Below are 15083 nucleotides of genomic sequence, written 5' to 3'. Positions count from 1 at the left end.
CTCTGCAAAACTAAACTTTGGTTTACTTTAAATAAAAAAAAATGGAGGCAGACCCATGAGTATGAATCAATCCCTTAAGCATTGTTAAGCAGGAGATAAAAGACCAAAATCATCTTTGAGTGGAAGAATAATTTTCTTCAATTGTTTTTAAGAACACATTTTAAACAGGGGCTGGGGACTGAAAGAGCAGAAAAGTAGCAGAGGCAGGAGAGAGACCAACTCTTACCAAATATTGTTCAGTACATTTTGCCCTGAAGCCCATCCCAAGCAGCAGTGTGGAATTATCTAGTGCAGACATTGCTGTCACAGGAAAGATTCACAGATGTACCACAGAGTTTCTACCATTGAGTTAATTTTCAGCTTCAAAATCATTTTCAACTATGCAATGAGGCATAAAGGTGGAGTAATGAAATCAGCAGGTATTTATGTCAACAGCTGAGATGCTTTGAGGCCACGGTCTGGTTGTATTTAAGGGGAGCTGGGGGTCAGTGGAGCAGTTACCCCTCCCTCTCCCAGCTGGTAGAGAGGGGAGGGCTTGGGTTGGCTGGGGAGGGGAGTGGTTCCCCAAGAGCCCTGGCTGAGGTGGGATCTTGCAGGTGAGTGTGCTTGCAAATAGTCATAAAGGAGGGAAAGGCTCCTCATCTTGTTGAGGAAGGAAGAACTGGAAAGCAAACTGGAACAGGTGACCCTGGTGTGCTCTGTATTTCACTCGTGCTGGGCGTTCTCTTGGGGCTGTCTGTTGCAGCAGGGCTGAAAGTTTGAAAATGTGGAGGTGGGTTCATGGCTGACTGAAGTGCTCCATGTGGGAGCAGAGCTATTACTGTTCCCAGGGGCAGGAAAATTATGGACAGCACCAGCTCTGCCATCTTCTGTCTTCATGTCATGTGTAGCTTTGTGTAAGAAGGTACCGAAACTAGAAAGCACCTGCTGGTGTTAGACTGTATTTTTGCATTTGACTATTAATAACAATTACTAACCTAATATCACTGCCTCTGCTGAAGACATTGCTTTTCTTCTACCTGGCAGAACATGTTGCTGCTGTGGGCTCTAGCCCGTGACTGGAGATAGAGGAAGTCTGATCTGGTCTCTGAACTAGATCTCAGAAAACATCTTCAGCAATTTCTGCTTTCTGCAATTTTATGAAATTGGTCTCTGCTGGGGTCAGAGTTAGACACTTGTAGGGTTTCCAAAATCATCTGATTGCAACCACCCCTGCTCTTACAGGGTTTGTGGGCCAGCTTTAAGACTGCTAATCATGAAAAATGCTTGTCCATAAGGGTTTTTTTAATATAAGTATTTCAGACTAAATCAGGCTAATTATTATATCAGCAACTTTTACAGGTAAAATAAAGTTCTAGAATATCTGATAACCAAAATCTTGAATAAAGTCTCCTTTCTCCTGTGCAGTTACTTGGTAAACAGACTTCGCAAAGATTGTGCAGAGCAAGAAATTTGCAGTATAATACACACAAATCCATGCAGGCAGAAGCTCCCTGTGTTTTTTCATTTCTTCCACTTGTGCCAGTGGATCTTGGAACAGGCACTTCAAAATGAGTCCCAGGTGGCACTTGGAACCTTTTCACACATTAAGAGATTGTCCAGCTGCACAAACTGGCAGCACACTGAGCTGATGAGGCTGACGAGCTGCAAAATGATTTTTTTTTTTGAGACAACTCTCTGCCTGTCCTTTTCTGCCTGCAACAAGCCACTAGATAGCAGTACAGAAGCAGAAGGCAAGCCATGTTTTTCTGGTTCTTCCCAGCACACTTGGATTTTGGATGGCCCTTTTCAATGCACTCTGCTGCATTTAGCCCAGTCTTGCTATAGAAACAAAACTGATACAATGCCACGTTCATCCTGCTCCTTCTTTAGTTTCCTGGAACATATGACTGATTCTGTTTGGACAACCTCCATGGAAATTTGTCATTGAATAAAGACCCAAATTTGTCCCCCAGGTGAGATTGAGCTTCTCCCTGCATTGGCATTAGCTGGACATCAGCTCACAGCCACTGCTTAGTGGTGAGTAACAGGAGAAACAAGGGGAAAAGTCTCCAGGATATTGGATGCTCCAGGTTTCATTAGTTCTGTTCACAGAACAGCTGGGGCTGTGTGTAAATGACATTGTATGAACTGTATCTGGTAGAATATAGCAAATAAGGTATTTTACTCATTGCCTTAACTGCAAAAATTTTATTTGATTTTTTTCAATGCTAGCAAGCAGAAGAGTGATATTTTCATGGGCTTGACTGCTCATGATAAGCCCAAAATCTCGTTACTAAAGGTGTAATGCCTGGTTAAAAGCCCATCATTTTACTGTTTGAACTTGGAATTGCATTCTTGTTTTACACCGTGCTATATTTATTTGCACTGAATTTTGTCTATCTGAAATTCTTCAATCCTGAACTTAATGTCTTGAATTTTTGCTTTAGTGCTAAGCTTGTCCAGAGAAGAACTTCCAGAGAAGTTCTTTATTAAGTGGGCAGAAAGTTAAAAAGCAGCCAGAAAGAGTAGAAAATATTTCTTGAAGATGATGTTGCAAATCTTTGGGAAGGATGTGGTTTTGGCAAGGAAACATTTGTGAGATTTCCTCCAAGGCTGTCTTTGCAAATAGAAAATAAGAACCTGGGGAAAGAGAGGAGTCTTCAAGCAGAAATCAGAATCAGGGGAAAGGAGGGATTAAATGAATGTAACTGAAGACAAAGTCAGAGGTGGAGACTATGCCAAATGTTTAGGAGTGCAGGAGCACAGAATGTGTGCTTGCTACTCAGCACTGTGCAACAGTAATGAGCCTTAAGAGATCTATGGGATGGCCAGAAAAATTCAGTATTGAAGTTTCTGGTGGTAGTACCATGCTGAGTGTCTCAGAAGAGGAAAGGAGAATAGGATGGCCTGTTCCACTGTTTGACCACCCTCTTGGTAAAGAAATGCTTCCCCATGTCCAGTCCAAACCTCCCCTGATGAGCTTGGAATCATTCCCACGTGTCCTTGACTGGGTACCAGGGAGAAAAGATCAACATTTCCCTGTCCATATCCCCTGCTCAGGAAGCTGCAGGGAGCTGTGAGGTTGCCCCTCAGCCTCCTTTTCTCCAAACTAGACAAATCCAGAGTCCTCAGCTGCTCCTCACAGGATGTGCCTTCCAGCCCTGCCACCTGCTCTGTTGATCTCCTCTGGGTGCATTCAAGTGCCTGAATGTCCTTCCTAAATTGTGGGGCCCCAAACTGCATACAGTGCTCACACTGAGGCTGCACCAGTGCTGAATACAGCAGGACATCCCCTCTTTTGACCAGTTCCCATCCGGAAGTGTAGGAAAGAAACAGTTGCAGTGTGTAAAATCTGGAAATGGAGAAATGAGACTCCAGTGGGGCTCACTCAGCGTCTCTGGAAAGGATAAGATCTACTTTTCTCTTCTTCCACTTGCTGCCCTGGAGTCTCCATCAACTAAAATGACCCATTTTGTGCTGTTTCACTGGATTCTGATACAGATCTTTATAGGTGAGTCTTCACCTGCTTTTTTTGTGCTTGCTAAAAACCAAAAAAAATTTAAAAATTAAAATCAACGACACTTGTTTTGTGAAAACAAAACATTGAAAAAGACCATAATTGTATACAGAACTTCGAAAGTTTTCTTAATTTACTGAGTTAATACTGGTTGAGGTTTGATTTTTTTTTTTTCACTTTTTAAAAATGTATACAGATTCCTCTGTGTATAGGCTTGATTAGTTTCCTTGTTCTCTTCCCTTGCAGAGCTCCTTAAGGATGAGAAGGGTTTTTGTTACCTCCTTTTCATCTTGGCTCAGTGCTGAGAATAGGTGGCCAGTGAAATGCTTCTTTTCTGTTTATCAGTTGTATCCTCTGCAATTGCATCAGTATAGAACCTTCAATAAGAAAAAAAAAAGATAGGGCAAAGATGCCAAATATCTTCTTCAAAGTAGGAAAATTATTCCAGAAATAGATCAAGGGGAAAAAAATTCTTTTTTCAGCCAGCTGTCTTGGCTGGAGGATGTATGTTTTTGTCTATCCAATGACTAGTTTGTGGGAGAGAAGACCACTACAATAGCAACTATTGGGGTTACTGCTTAATGCCAGCTGTCACTGAGGATGGGTTCAAGAGACGCTATATACAAATATGTGTGTACTTGTATGATCTGAACAATTGTGAATACCCCTTTCTAATTTGAATGATATATTAAACATCTGGAGCCTGTTTCTCTCTCACTGATGAAGGACTTAGAGCAGGAAACCTCACAGACTTCAGTGGGACCACCCAGGCAGAGCTGATGCTCAAGGTGCTTTGGGTCAAATTTGGAGGCCTAGAGGGTAACTGCCATGGAGAAGGACAGGATTCCTCTCACAGTAGGACTAGGGTGTCACAATAAAACCCTCTCCTTATTTCAAACATGTTTATTCAGTCCTATTAACTATTTACTATTTCCTTGGGAAAAGGTGTCTGTGGAAGAGGCTTTGGTTGAGAAATAAGTTTTTCAATCCTTGCAGAGGTTCATACTGTTGAATCCAGGCTGCTGCAGTACTGAAGCTTTCCACAGCAACCTGCAGTGCAGGCAGATGTTGGCAACATTTGCTTCACGGAAATAAAAAGAGGATTCGAAACTGCAAAACCTGTAACTTTCTAGCATAACACTAGTGGGAAACTGCACTGGAGACACTCTGGTGCCTTGTGTCTTCCTTATTCTTCTTTTAATTTATTTACTTAGTTATTTGTTTACTACATCCAGGGCTCTGCTCCTTTCAAAGGGAAGAGCAGGCAAATTTTCATTTGTTAAAGGGCTGCCTAACAAAGCTTCTTTAGTACTGTGCAGAACCGGGCTGAAATAAGAGCAGAAGATGAACCCATTTCTCCTCAAGAAGCAGCAACCTTTATTCTAGCAACAGTTTTAGCTGGTTTTGCATGTATCATTGTTGGGCTGACTTGAAAATATGTGTTAACTCAGTGACTAACCCCTTGCTCCCATAGAAATACTTTCAAGGTCAAGTGAATGCTTTGTTCTGTGATCACAGAAAGAGGCTGTTTTCTGGTTTTTTGTAACAAGGCAAACGAACCTCCCTTTTCTAAGGACACTATCTTGCACAGCTTTATCCTGTTTCTGGCATATCCTACCATCATTTCATTGCAAAAACTTCTGCCCTTCACACCATATTGCGTGTTGTTTTGTCTGCCTCTATTCTTCTAGCATTTGGAGCTGTGGAAACCTGAACAAGTTGGCTTATCTTGCCAATGGGATAAGCAATAATGAATCTGAAATGTCATCCCAATAACGAGTCATGAGGCAGCCTGCCACAGACTAAAACCTCACCTAGGGAATAGTCCCTTAAAGACAAAACAAAAGAGACATGGACACAGTTGGAAGCATCTGTTTGCTATCTGGGAGTCATGCCAAGTAGGAAAGGTATTCAAACAGCTGGCAAAATAGAAATGTTTGGCAAACCAGGGCCAAAGCTGGAGACAGTAGCAGCACCAGCAACTGTAAGTCCTCTTTGGGGTAAGCAAGCTGGCCATGAAACATCAGATCTGCAGGATGATCCTCTTGCTGAAGCAGAGGACAGGTCTGGTTGCTCTGCAGATCCCTCAATTCCTGCTCCACCATATGTAAAGGATAAAAGGGGGAAAAAAGGCAGAAAGGTAAGATGACTAATACAGACTAGATGAATGTAAACCAGAAAATATTTATTCCTATATGGGAATCTGCTTTGTAGAGTGCTTTTCATGAAGAAGAAATCTGTTTTAGGGCAATCTGGGAACTGGATAGGCAGCTAAGAGGGAACAATCTATAGTAAAGATTCCAGCCAGGTGCCACGTTGGGAATTGGCTATTAACACCAATTAAAGCTGGCCATTAAGAGTAAAAGGACAAGGAAAGCATGTATATGCTCTTTTAAACATCAGTGTAACACTGGCAGCTAAAGCTTCTGTGTACACAGTGCTTAGCAAGGTAAGTGGGAGGGTTGGCAGTGCACTTTCTCAGAATAGGTTCACATAGACAGATCCCACTGCTCTGCCAGCTTAATTAGGCCCTAATTTCACACATGAATAGATGTTTTGGACTCTGCTTTTGAGGCTGTCAATGAAAGGCAACTGTGACAGCATTTCTTTTTTGAAGGAGATGATGGTGTGGACTGAGAGAACCAGATGTCTTTCACACCATGTTTCTGAACAACTTTCAAACAGCCTCCTAGGTGAGGAGATGGGATGGGAGCAGAGTTCCCAAAATCCACTTGCCTAGGTCCTGTCTATGCTTGGGCTGCCAGCGACAGACCTCAGCTTCACTCACCACGTCTGATGTGAGTGATGTGCTTCATGAGCCTCCCTCCAGCAGCTGGCTGGGGCCAGAGCATGGAGCCCTCCAGCAGCAAGCAAAGCCTGTGGGCTCCTGGCTGTTGCCTGTAGTGCCCAAGGCCATGATCTGCTACAGGCTCCAGGAGAAGCCTTGGGGGATCAGCAGTGTGGCCTGCCCGCAGGCAGGAGTGTTTCTTCACCTGCCTCATTGTGTTGTATAGGTTGAGTCACTCACCGGAGACTGACAGCACTCACCTTTCCTTGTTCTCCCTTGGCAGCACACACGGCATCCCAAACTGTTGTCAGAGCAGTGACAGGGCAGCCTGTCAAGCTGCCTTGTGACTACCAGGTGACTCGGCGTACGGGCATCTCCGATGTGTGCTGGGGCAGAGGCTCCTGCCCAAATTCAAAGTGCAAGAACACCATTTTGGAAACCCATGGAAGTACGGTGAGATCCAGAAAATCTCAGAGGTACGACCTCCAGGGCTCTATTTCCACCGGAGATGTGTCTCTCACGATTGGGACAGTGGAGGCAGGAGATGCAGGTGTGTACTGCTGCCGTGTGGAGATCCCGGGCTTGTTCAATGACATCAAGAAGAACATACGGCTGGAGGTGGCCAGAGGTGAGTCTGGGGACCCTGGTGATGCAGCCAGCAGGGAGAAACCTCTCCCTGGATAGTGAAAATCAGACCTTATGTGTACTTTGGGTGGTTTTTTGGCCAAAAATATTTTTCCTAAATTACATAGTTTTCAAGGGAGATCTGCAACTAGTTGCCAATTTGAGTCATATTTCATATGCGGTTTAGATGAAAACAAAACAAACAACTTTACCCTTTTTTTAAATTTTTTAAAATTAAATATTTTATTTCTCATTCTGTAACTGCATTTGAATTTTTAAAATATGATGGAATTATAAGAGGAACTTACAATTGGAACTGTTCTTGGAATGAAATTCAGTTTTTCATTTGGGTTCCACCCAACACTGCAAAGACTTCTGTTTCATTCATGTCATAAGGAGACCCACTGTGACTACCCACCCTTAAGGGTGCTTCCTTCCCCTTAAGGGTGGGTTGTCACACCCACATATTTGGAAATTATGTCTCAGAATCTTGAGGGATTTCTTCCCCTTCCTACTATTTTTCTGAGCTGCAGGATAAAGCAAGGTCTTACACAGGAAAAAAAAAAGATACCCACCCTCCATGCTGCAGAAAGACAATTTTTTGGGGACTTTCAGAGAGTGCAATTGGTGAACACAGCAGGTTTGCTTGTCTGTTCTAAGCAATACAACAGGAAAGTGGGTGAAAAGTGCTGCAATTGCATGTCTGTCCCTGAGTTTGAAGGCAACAGAATCCGTTAAAAAAAAAAGGTCTGGTTGCAAAGATTAGCAAGAAGCTCGTAGCTGCAAAATTGAGCTATTTTATTTATTTTATTTTTATGAGGACATTGGAAAGCAAAATCACAAAATTTGCAAGGTTTTGGGTTCTACCATGCAAAATTCTGGCCCTTCCATTTCTAAAAGAGGGTCAAGGGGTGGGTGTTTGAGACCTGCCAAAAAAAAAAAAAAGGCAGATCTCTAAATCTGTGAAATTCTCTGGTGGGTCATGTCTTCTGCTAATGAAGCTTTCTGAATAGTGACTCTTCCACCTCTATTCTCAATGCCTGAGTAGCTAGGGAATTTTCATTCTTTTCTGGCTTGCTTTCCCTCAGGGTTGGTTGTGACTGCTCTGATCTGGCTTTTCCCTTGTCTGTGTTTTTTCCATGCAGCCCCTCCAGTGACAACAACCACCACGAGAAAGGCTCCTGTTTCCCCCAAAGGTGTTAGAAAAACAACTTTTGCTCCCCAGGCAACCTCTGGTCTTCAACCAACAGCAGAGACTGCTGTCCTCCTGACAACCACAAGCACCGAGTCTCCAGCCGTAACTACACTGGAGAGCGTTGCTCCTCCAACAATTCCTATGACAGAAGATTATACTTTTCCAGTAACCGTGGTGACAACCAGTGCTCCCCTGGATTCTTCAGCTATCTCCCATGAAGATGACATGTTTTGTGTCACAGAGCCTGGTCCCCTTCCTGGAAGTACAGAAGGTAATCAACACCAATTTTTCCTTTTTCTCTATAGCAGAGGTGATCTGTGTGAGCATGACTGTCACTATAGACACTCTCCAAATACTTATATTTGTACCTGGAAAGTTTTCTCTGAGATGCCTGTAGGTATGTCTAAGTGGGTTGAAGGAAACATGGGCCAGGTGTTGTAGGTAATGCTAAACTGGCATGAACAACCAAGACAGCAGAGGGTCAGACTTCATTCAGAGGAGTTTTAACAGCCTAGAGAAATAATGTGACAGAAACTTCATGAAGTGCAACAGAAATAAATGCCAAGTCTGGCTCCTGAGGTGGAGTAAGAGAGATTCACCTAACTATTTTTTTCTTGATTTGGAAAAGACAATTGAAATGATCTGGTGAAAAGGTTAATTTAGAACATGTTCTGCTGGAGCAATAAAGTCATTGAGAATTTAAAACATGTTAAAATAGAAGGCTGCTTCTATTAGTAGTCAGAGTGACCTGTTATCATCCTAACCATTCCTAGGTTGCTACTTTATCCTCATTAGTGACTTGTTTTCCATGGATAGATAACTGCACAATTTTGAATGCCATATGGAGACCCTCCTAATCAGTAATCTTTATAAGCATTACTTTTTACTTTGTTTCAGTGACTACTGAATTCCCAAATATACTTCTGACTGAAGAGGGAAGTACAAGTGCTGACACCTCTGTCATGATGGAAGAGGTGCCAAACGCAGGTGAGTAGGATACATTGCAAGGTCAGAAGTTGCTGGTTCAGAGAAATTAAGAAGTTGGCATAAATAAAAGTATTGATTATTCCTAAGAGTGTACTAAACAGATACTGGTAGTTATTCATTGCATCTGGCAGTAAGAAGTATCTGGGATCCACACAGAAATTGTTTCAAATCAGGATGTAACAACAGCTGAGAAAAACATGTTTTTAAGCCTCCAAAGAAAGTAGATTTTGAGTCACTCACTATTGTTGGGTATCTCAGGTATGAGAGAAGTTAAAAACTGAACTTTTCAGCATCCAAGCTGAATTTTCAGATATCTGATTTGTCATCTCTGTGAGTCCTTTGAGCTTTCCATTTTAAATCCTTCCTGAGTGTTCTGAGCTTTGAACCTCACTGAATGTATTCAGCCAGATATGGCTGCAAGCTCAGCTCTCCATGCTCAACACATCTCCTTGGTCATGATGGAAAGCAGCAGGCAATTACCACAACTATCAATCATGGGAAAAAGAACTGGAACACAAGATCATACATACCTGAGAAATTAATAAACTTGCATGAAGTTTGCACTTTATGTCTCTCAGTCAAGTATTCAAGTAGAATGGCACAAGTTATTCAGGTCTGATAGTTTGCTCACCACATGCCCTCAAATGAGGACCTAAAAAATGAAAACTAAACTTCAAGGATGACACATTTGGCCTTTCAGTTTCAATAAGTGCCAAGAATCTCTTAATTTTTAAAACCACAGCATTTAGAGTTTTACAGGTCTTCTTTTGTTAGACCTAGAGACTTGCAGCAGAAATAATGTTCTTTAATGCCCCTGGAGAGGGCTCACAGAAGAGACTAAATTGGTCTCCTAAGCATTTGTGAGGGTTTCTCACTCCTGTCTCACTTGTCGTCCTTCTGATATAGGACTGGTTAATGCCTGGATTCTGCAATAGTAAATAGGAAGCTTTGCAAAGGGTCTTAGCTCTGGGATTCTTGTGTGCTAGAAAGAACCACCACAAAAGCAATAACAGCAGAAGATGTACTGAGCTGATGTGAGTCACCTACACCCCCACCCATGTGAAAACTTGTGTCAAACTGTCACAAGGTGTGAAAATGCTGAGGCACAACTGACTGCTGTCTAGCAAGAAAAAGTGCATCATCTTCATAGAGCTTTCTTATATCTGAATATAAAAATGTTTCCTGTGGTCATGTAGCTTTCAAAACCTGTAATCATCTAAGTCTGACCACAATTAAACTGACGCAGTTCCTCCACTTGAACATATACCTTTTTTACTACCTCTGCTGTCCGTGACATCTTGTCATGTTACAGAAGTGAGAACTCCTTCACAGCAGACAAGTTTCTACCATTTTCTACCATCTTGCTTCATGTGCTGCCCCTGGGAAGCCTCCTCTTTCTTGATGAAGACTGACATTTCCCAATAGCTTCCTCAACTACCACTTGTGGTGGAAACTGGTTGTTCTCTTTCGGTGCAAGGTGCTTTGTTTCTCCTACTCAGGGTCAGATTTTGCCCTCCTCATTCCCTGAGGGTTCATTACTCCTTGACTGAAGCAGTGACAGCCACAGTAGCCCTCACTTCTTCAAGTGACTGTGCCAGTAACAATTTCAATCTCTTTCATTTTCAGGGATTGCAGCAAATTCAGATGGCAAGGCTGAGCAACATGATGATAGTGGAGATAAGGTAAAATTTCCTGTAAGCTTCAAGAGTGTTTGAGTAGAAATCAGAAGGACAGCAGGACATGATAATGATTTTTAATGTATTCATACTAAAGGGGACAGCTTTTGCAAACAGTAGCTTGAACTTTTGTTTAGAAGCTCAGGAACCATCTGTTCATTTTTTCCAGTGGATAGAGCCAAAGCCTGTGAGCATCCCATCTGGCTTGGACACTTCAGAAAAAACTCATCCCCCTGACACCCCTGTAAGAGAGGCAGAGGATGCAAAAGGCAATTTAGGAGGGTGTTACACTTCCCTCTGTCTAATTAAGAGGAGGATGAGGGTGAATAAGCTCCTACTTTAGACACATTATTAAGAAGTACATGTTAAGTGGGATGAATCCAGCTTCAATATTTCAGAAGAAGATTTATTTGATACTGAACAGGTTGTTTATCATGATCAACTTGATGTGTCTTCTCTGCTTTGTACTGGCAAGCTCAGAAAAGCCCAATGCAGATAGTTCAGTGCTCTGAGCCAGTAAACAGGCTGAAGTAAACAGGCTCCTAAAGCCTTTTCAGTTTTTCTCTTCTCCCTTCCAGTTTCCCAGCTCTGTCATTCTCATTGCCTGTGTCACAGCGGGGGCCATTCTTTCCGTGTTGATGTTCTCACTGTTTTGGAAACGTAAGTATCCTTAAGCACGTGATTGACAAATGATTCTAACACTGGCCAGTTGCACATGTCCCTCTGTGTCTCTGGTTAATCTTCTGGGAGCTCTGCCATGGCCCTTGTGACAGTGCTCTGTTCGTTTCATGGGCACTGCTGTCCTTACTCCAGCACTGTGTCACCACAAGGAGACCAGGGAGCGTGGTTTGGTGGGGATGAAGCAGGAGAAAGCCTGTGCAAAGAACTTTTTCACTCACTTGTGGCAGGTCTGGCTCATCTTGTTGGCTCTTTCTTTATAGTTTATTCATCCCATAATTTCCTGGAATTGCTCCTGAAAGACATTGGTGTAACTGAAATCAGAATGAGAACCTTTCTTTCCTGCTTAGCCCACAGAAATTTTGCAACTTGCTATCATTGCTTTTGAACTCATTTGACAGATACATTAGAATTATAGATTTTGTTTTGCCGTTGTGACGTTAATATTATTTTGCTTCTAGGTAAACACGTAAAGAAACTTATAATAAAAAGGTAATCCATTTTGTAATTTCCTATTAAAAGTTCCAGTGTAATTTTTCTTAGAGACAGGAAGGTATTGGCCAGTGATTGTAATGGGTGTAGTATTGGCTTGGGGTGCTGACTACAGGAAGCTTCAGATAATTTCACTGCAGAAGATCAAAGAGTGTTTCCTGGATGCTGCTTCTCTGTACCACTAGAGAACTTAGCAGCTGGTACTTACTGTGTAGTGACCTCAGCTTAAGGAAGTACCTTTTGATCTAATACTAGGGAACTGAATACCTGTGCAGGTGTAACTGATCAGTTCATGTCTTCTGGCTTATCTTCAAAAAAAAAGGATTTTCTGTGGACAAACCACAGTATTGTCAGTAAAATATCATCCCTTTTTCAGAGACCAATAGTGTTTCAATGGTAGATGGTCCCTCACTGCATACTCCACCTCAGAGATAGGCACTGGGGGCCAAGGAGAGACTTTTCTGAATCCCATGGTGGTTACCCCACAGTCATCATGAGATCTGAACAGGCCTTTCCTATCCATTGCAAGCAAGGTAAATATTTCTCTGATGTAAAAAGAGGGTGTTGCTCCATTTCATTTAGTGGACTCAGTAGCTTCAGGTTTCTGTTTCGATAGGAATTTGCTGTTACAAATCAGAAAGGATACTCTGAAAGAACAAAATCCTTTTGCTCCATCCGTAGTGATCTCTGCTTCTCACTGCAGTGTTGGACCTCCAGAAGAGCGTGAGAAAGTTTTCAGTGGTGTCGAAGGAGAAAACAACATTTTTTCCCTGTGAAGACCTCGTACATTATCTGTAGATGCTGTGGAAAATAAAAAGGGCCTGTTTCATGCTGCACTAAGAGATGCTTATGAGCCTCCAAAATATCAATGGGTGTAAACCACAGGCCTGAGCTTCAACTACAAAAATTTAAAATCTTCATGCAAATTATGCCATATCACCCTTAACACTTATTGCATAAAGAAGCTTATTTGAGAAGGGGCTTTATGCATTATTCATGGATGCTTCTGGCATCTGCCTTCTTACTAACACCATGTTGCACAATTGAATTTATTTTTCTCCATTTTTGCTAATGCTCTTCTTTGAATACAACTTATACTGTGAGGAAGAGAAAAGATATTACATGGAAGGCTGCCTATCTTCAAATTGCCAAAAGGAAAGAAAAAAATCAGAAACTATAGTTCTTATTGCTTTCATGTAATCAACAGAAAAAATAGCTACAAGAATGCTGTGAGTTTAAATCAAAAATGCAGATTACTTAAGAGGTACCAATACTGCCTGTGATTCAGCATGTTTGAATGACCCTTGGAGATTATGTTAATAAACTTTTAATTTACCACTGGCAATTGTTTTTTTATGCCACATCCTAAGGTATATGAACAGGAGTTAGTTATTCCCCAGGTGTTGAAATGACTGGTGTGCCATCTCAGCTCTCCAAAGAACTACTGCAGCATTCCCAGAGGTGGGAAAATACCCAGAAGACCAACCTGGAGGCTACCCTGCTCCCACAAGCCCTCATACCACTCATTCCTATATCCGTTAGTGAAGAGGGACTGGCCGTGGAGGCTGGGGGGATCACCTGTGGGATATGCTCCAGGGTTTTTGTGTGTCTCACTGGGGTCCTCACCGATTCTGCTGCAGCGACTGTGGGAATGGCATGGGAGAAGGTTCAAATCCATGACACTGTTTGTTACCTGTGTTGCCTGGAGTTCACCAGGGCCAGCTATGGCACTTCTGGTCAGCAACAACTTGAAGTAAGAGCACATTGTAGGAATAGCATTTGTTCAGAAGGAAACGTGTGGCAGCTCTGGACTTCCCCACCAGTCATGCTCAGGGCTGTGGTGAGACTTTTGGATCCTCCAGCATCCTCTCACAGGCTGTAAGTTGGGGGAGGTGGGGGAGGTTCCTCTTTGGGGTCCCTCTTGGTCTCCTCTGGGTTCAGCACCCTGGTCTAGTGGTGTTGTGGCAGGCAGAGGAGAGTCCCCAGACAGTGGATGTGGCTCCAGGCTGGGTTTGCTCAGCTGAGCCCTGTGACTGTCACACTGATCACTGCCCCAACACACAGCACATGCTGAGCCTGGGGCCTGGCTCCTGGCACTTCTTCTAGGCATGAATCCCACACAAATCTGAAAGGAATAAGAGGAAAAAAAATCCCAAACGGTTTTGACGTACTCCTTTGAAAAACCCAAACTTTTCTTGTTGCCTTTTTTACCTGTCCAATAAAACCTGCTAATTAAGGCAGCAACAGCTCCGTTGCTGCTCCAACTGGCAGAGCTGGGCCAATCCTTTTGCTCTTATTAATTAGCTCTTCACTAATGACTTCTTTACAGCAGAGCTGGCTCTCACTTGGGAAGGTTCCAGCATATTTGCTGTGGTGCTGGCTGGACTTGAAGGCTCTGCTTTTGGGGAGCTGCACAAAGGGAAGAAGAGATGGGAGCCAACAAAGTGAGTTTGATCTGATCAGCCATGTGGAAATGCAGCCCAGAGATGCTGTAGCAATGCTGTAAGTTCAACCTATGTTGCTGAGTGTTTTTATTTATCTTTTATCCGCCCCAATTACTGAGGCAGAGGTTTAGGTTTAGAATGGCAATTGGAAGCAAGGAATCTGGGAGGGTTACATCTAAATGAAAATACACTGAAGTTATTTGTGAGGAACTGACTCTGACTGTCAGTATGTTCAGGGAAAGGTTAAAGGGAGCCTTTTAAAATGTAGCTGGAGGAGACAGAAATGCTGCTTTCCAAAAGCAACAGAAGCCCCAGAATGCAGTCTTTGGGTCCAGTGGAAAAAAACTAGATGAAAGCAGCACATATTTAGAGAGAAAAGGCTGTTGGAGAGGATGTCATTGGCATCTGGAAATGCTGGCCTTTATTTTTTAAAGACTTTTACCTTGGAAGGCAAAGAAATGCACTTGAGTAAAGATAAAGCACTGTAGCCAAGAAAACCCTCTGTTAACAGATTAAAACAATACACAGGGCAAAGGAGCAAAGTTGTTTGCTTTAAAACTGTCATGCATTTCCCCAAAACTCCAGTGCCCCCACCACCTCTCAAACTTCTAAGCACCAAGACTTGAAATCGCTCAGATTTGAGGCCTCTCCTCAGCACTCCAAGCTGCTGGAGTTACCTCAGCATTTATGGACTTGCAAT

At 42.7% G+C, this 15083-nt stretch overlaps 1 protein-coding gene across 2 annotated transcripts; it reads left to right on the top strand.

Moving 5' to 3' along the window:
* Nucleotides 1–3313: 3313 nt before the first annotated feature.
* On the top strand, nucleotides 3314–13284 carry LOC103764917 (T-cell immunoglobulin and mucin domain-containing protein 4). Of its 2 annotated transcripts, XM_018073685.2 has the most exons (9): nucleotides 3314–3493; nucleotides 6571–6915; nucleotides 8057–8377; nucleotides 9004–9093; nucleotides 10720–10775; nucleotides 10939–11013; nucleotides 11348–11429; nucleotides 11909–11939; nucleotides 12643–13284. In XM_018073685.2, the coding sequence occupies exons 1-9, from the start codon at nucleotides 3349–3351 to the stop codon at nucleotides 12713–12715; spliced, it is 1218 nt and encodes a 405-aa protein (XP_017929174.1). In that variant the 5' UTR covers nucleotides 3314–3348; the 3' UTR covers nucleotides 12716–13284. The 2 variants fall into 2 exon arrangements, with proteins under 2 accessions (XP_017929174.1, XP_017929175.1); XM_018073686.2 differs by lacking the exon at nucleotides 10939–11013.
* Nucleotides 13285–15083: the final 1799 nt, after the last annotated feature.

The sequence above is a fragment of the Manacus vitellinus genome, unplaced genomic scaffold, assembly GCF_001715985.3.
Source record: "Manacus vitellinus isolate BGI_N305 unplaced genomic scaffold, ASM171598v3 scaffold_25_pilon, whole genome shotgun sequence".
NCBI classification, from domain to species: Eukaryota; Metazoa; Chordata; class Aves; order Passeriformes; family Pipridae; genus Manacus; species Manacus vitellinus.
The sequence above is the reverse complement of the archived record's forward strand: the minus strand, read 5'-3'. Positions and strand labels throughout refer to the sequence as shown.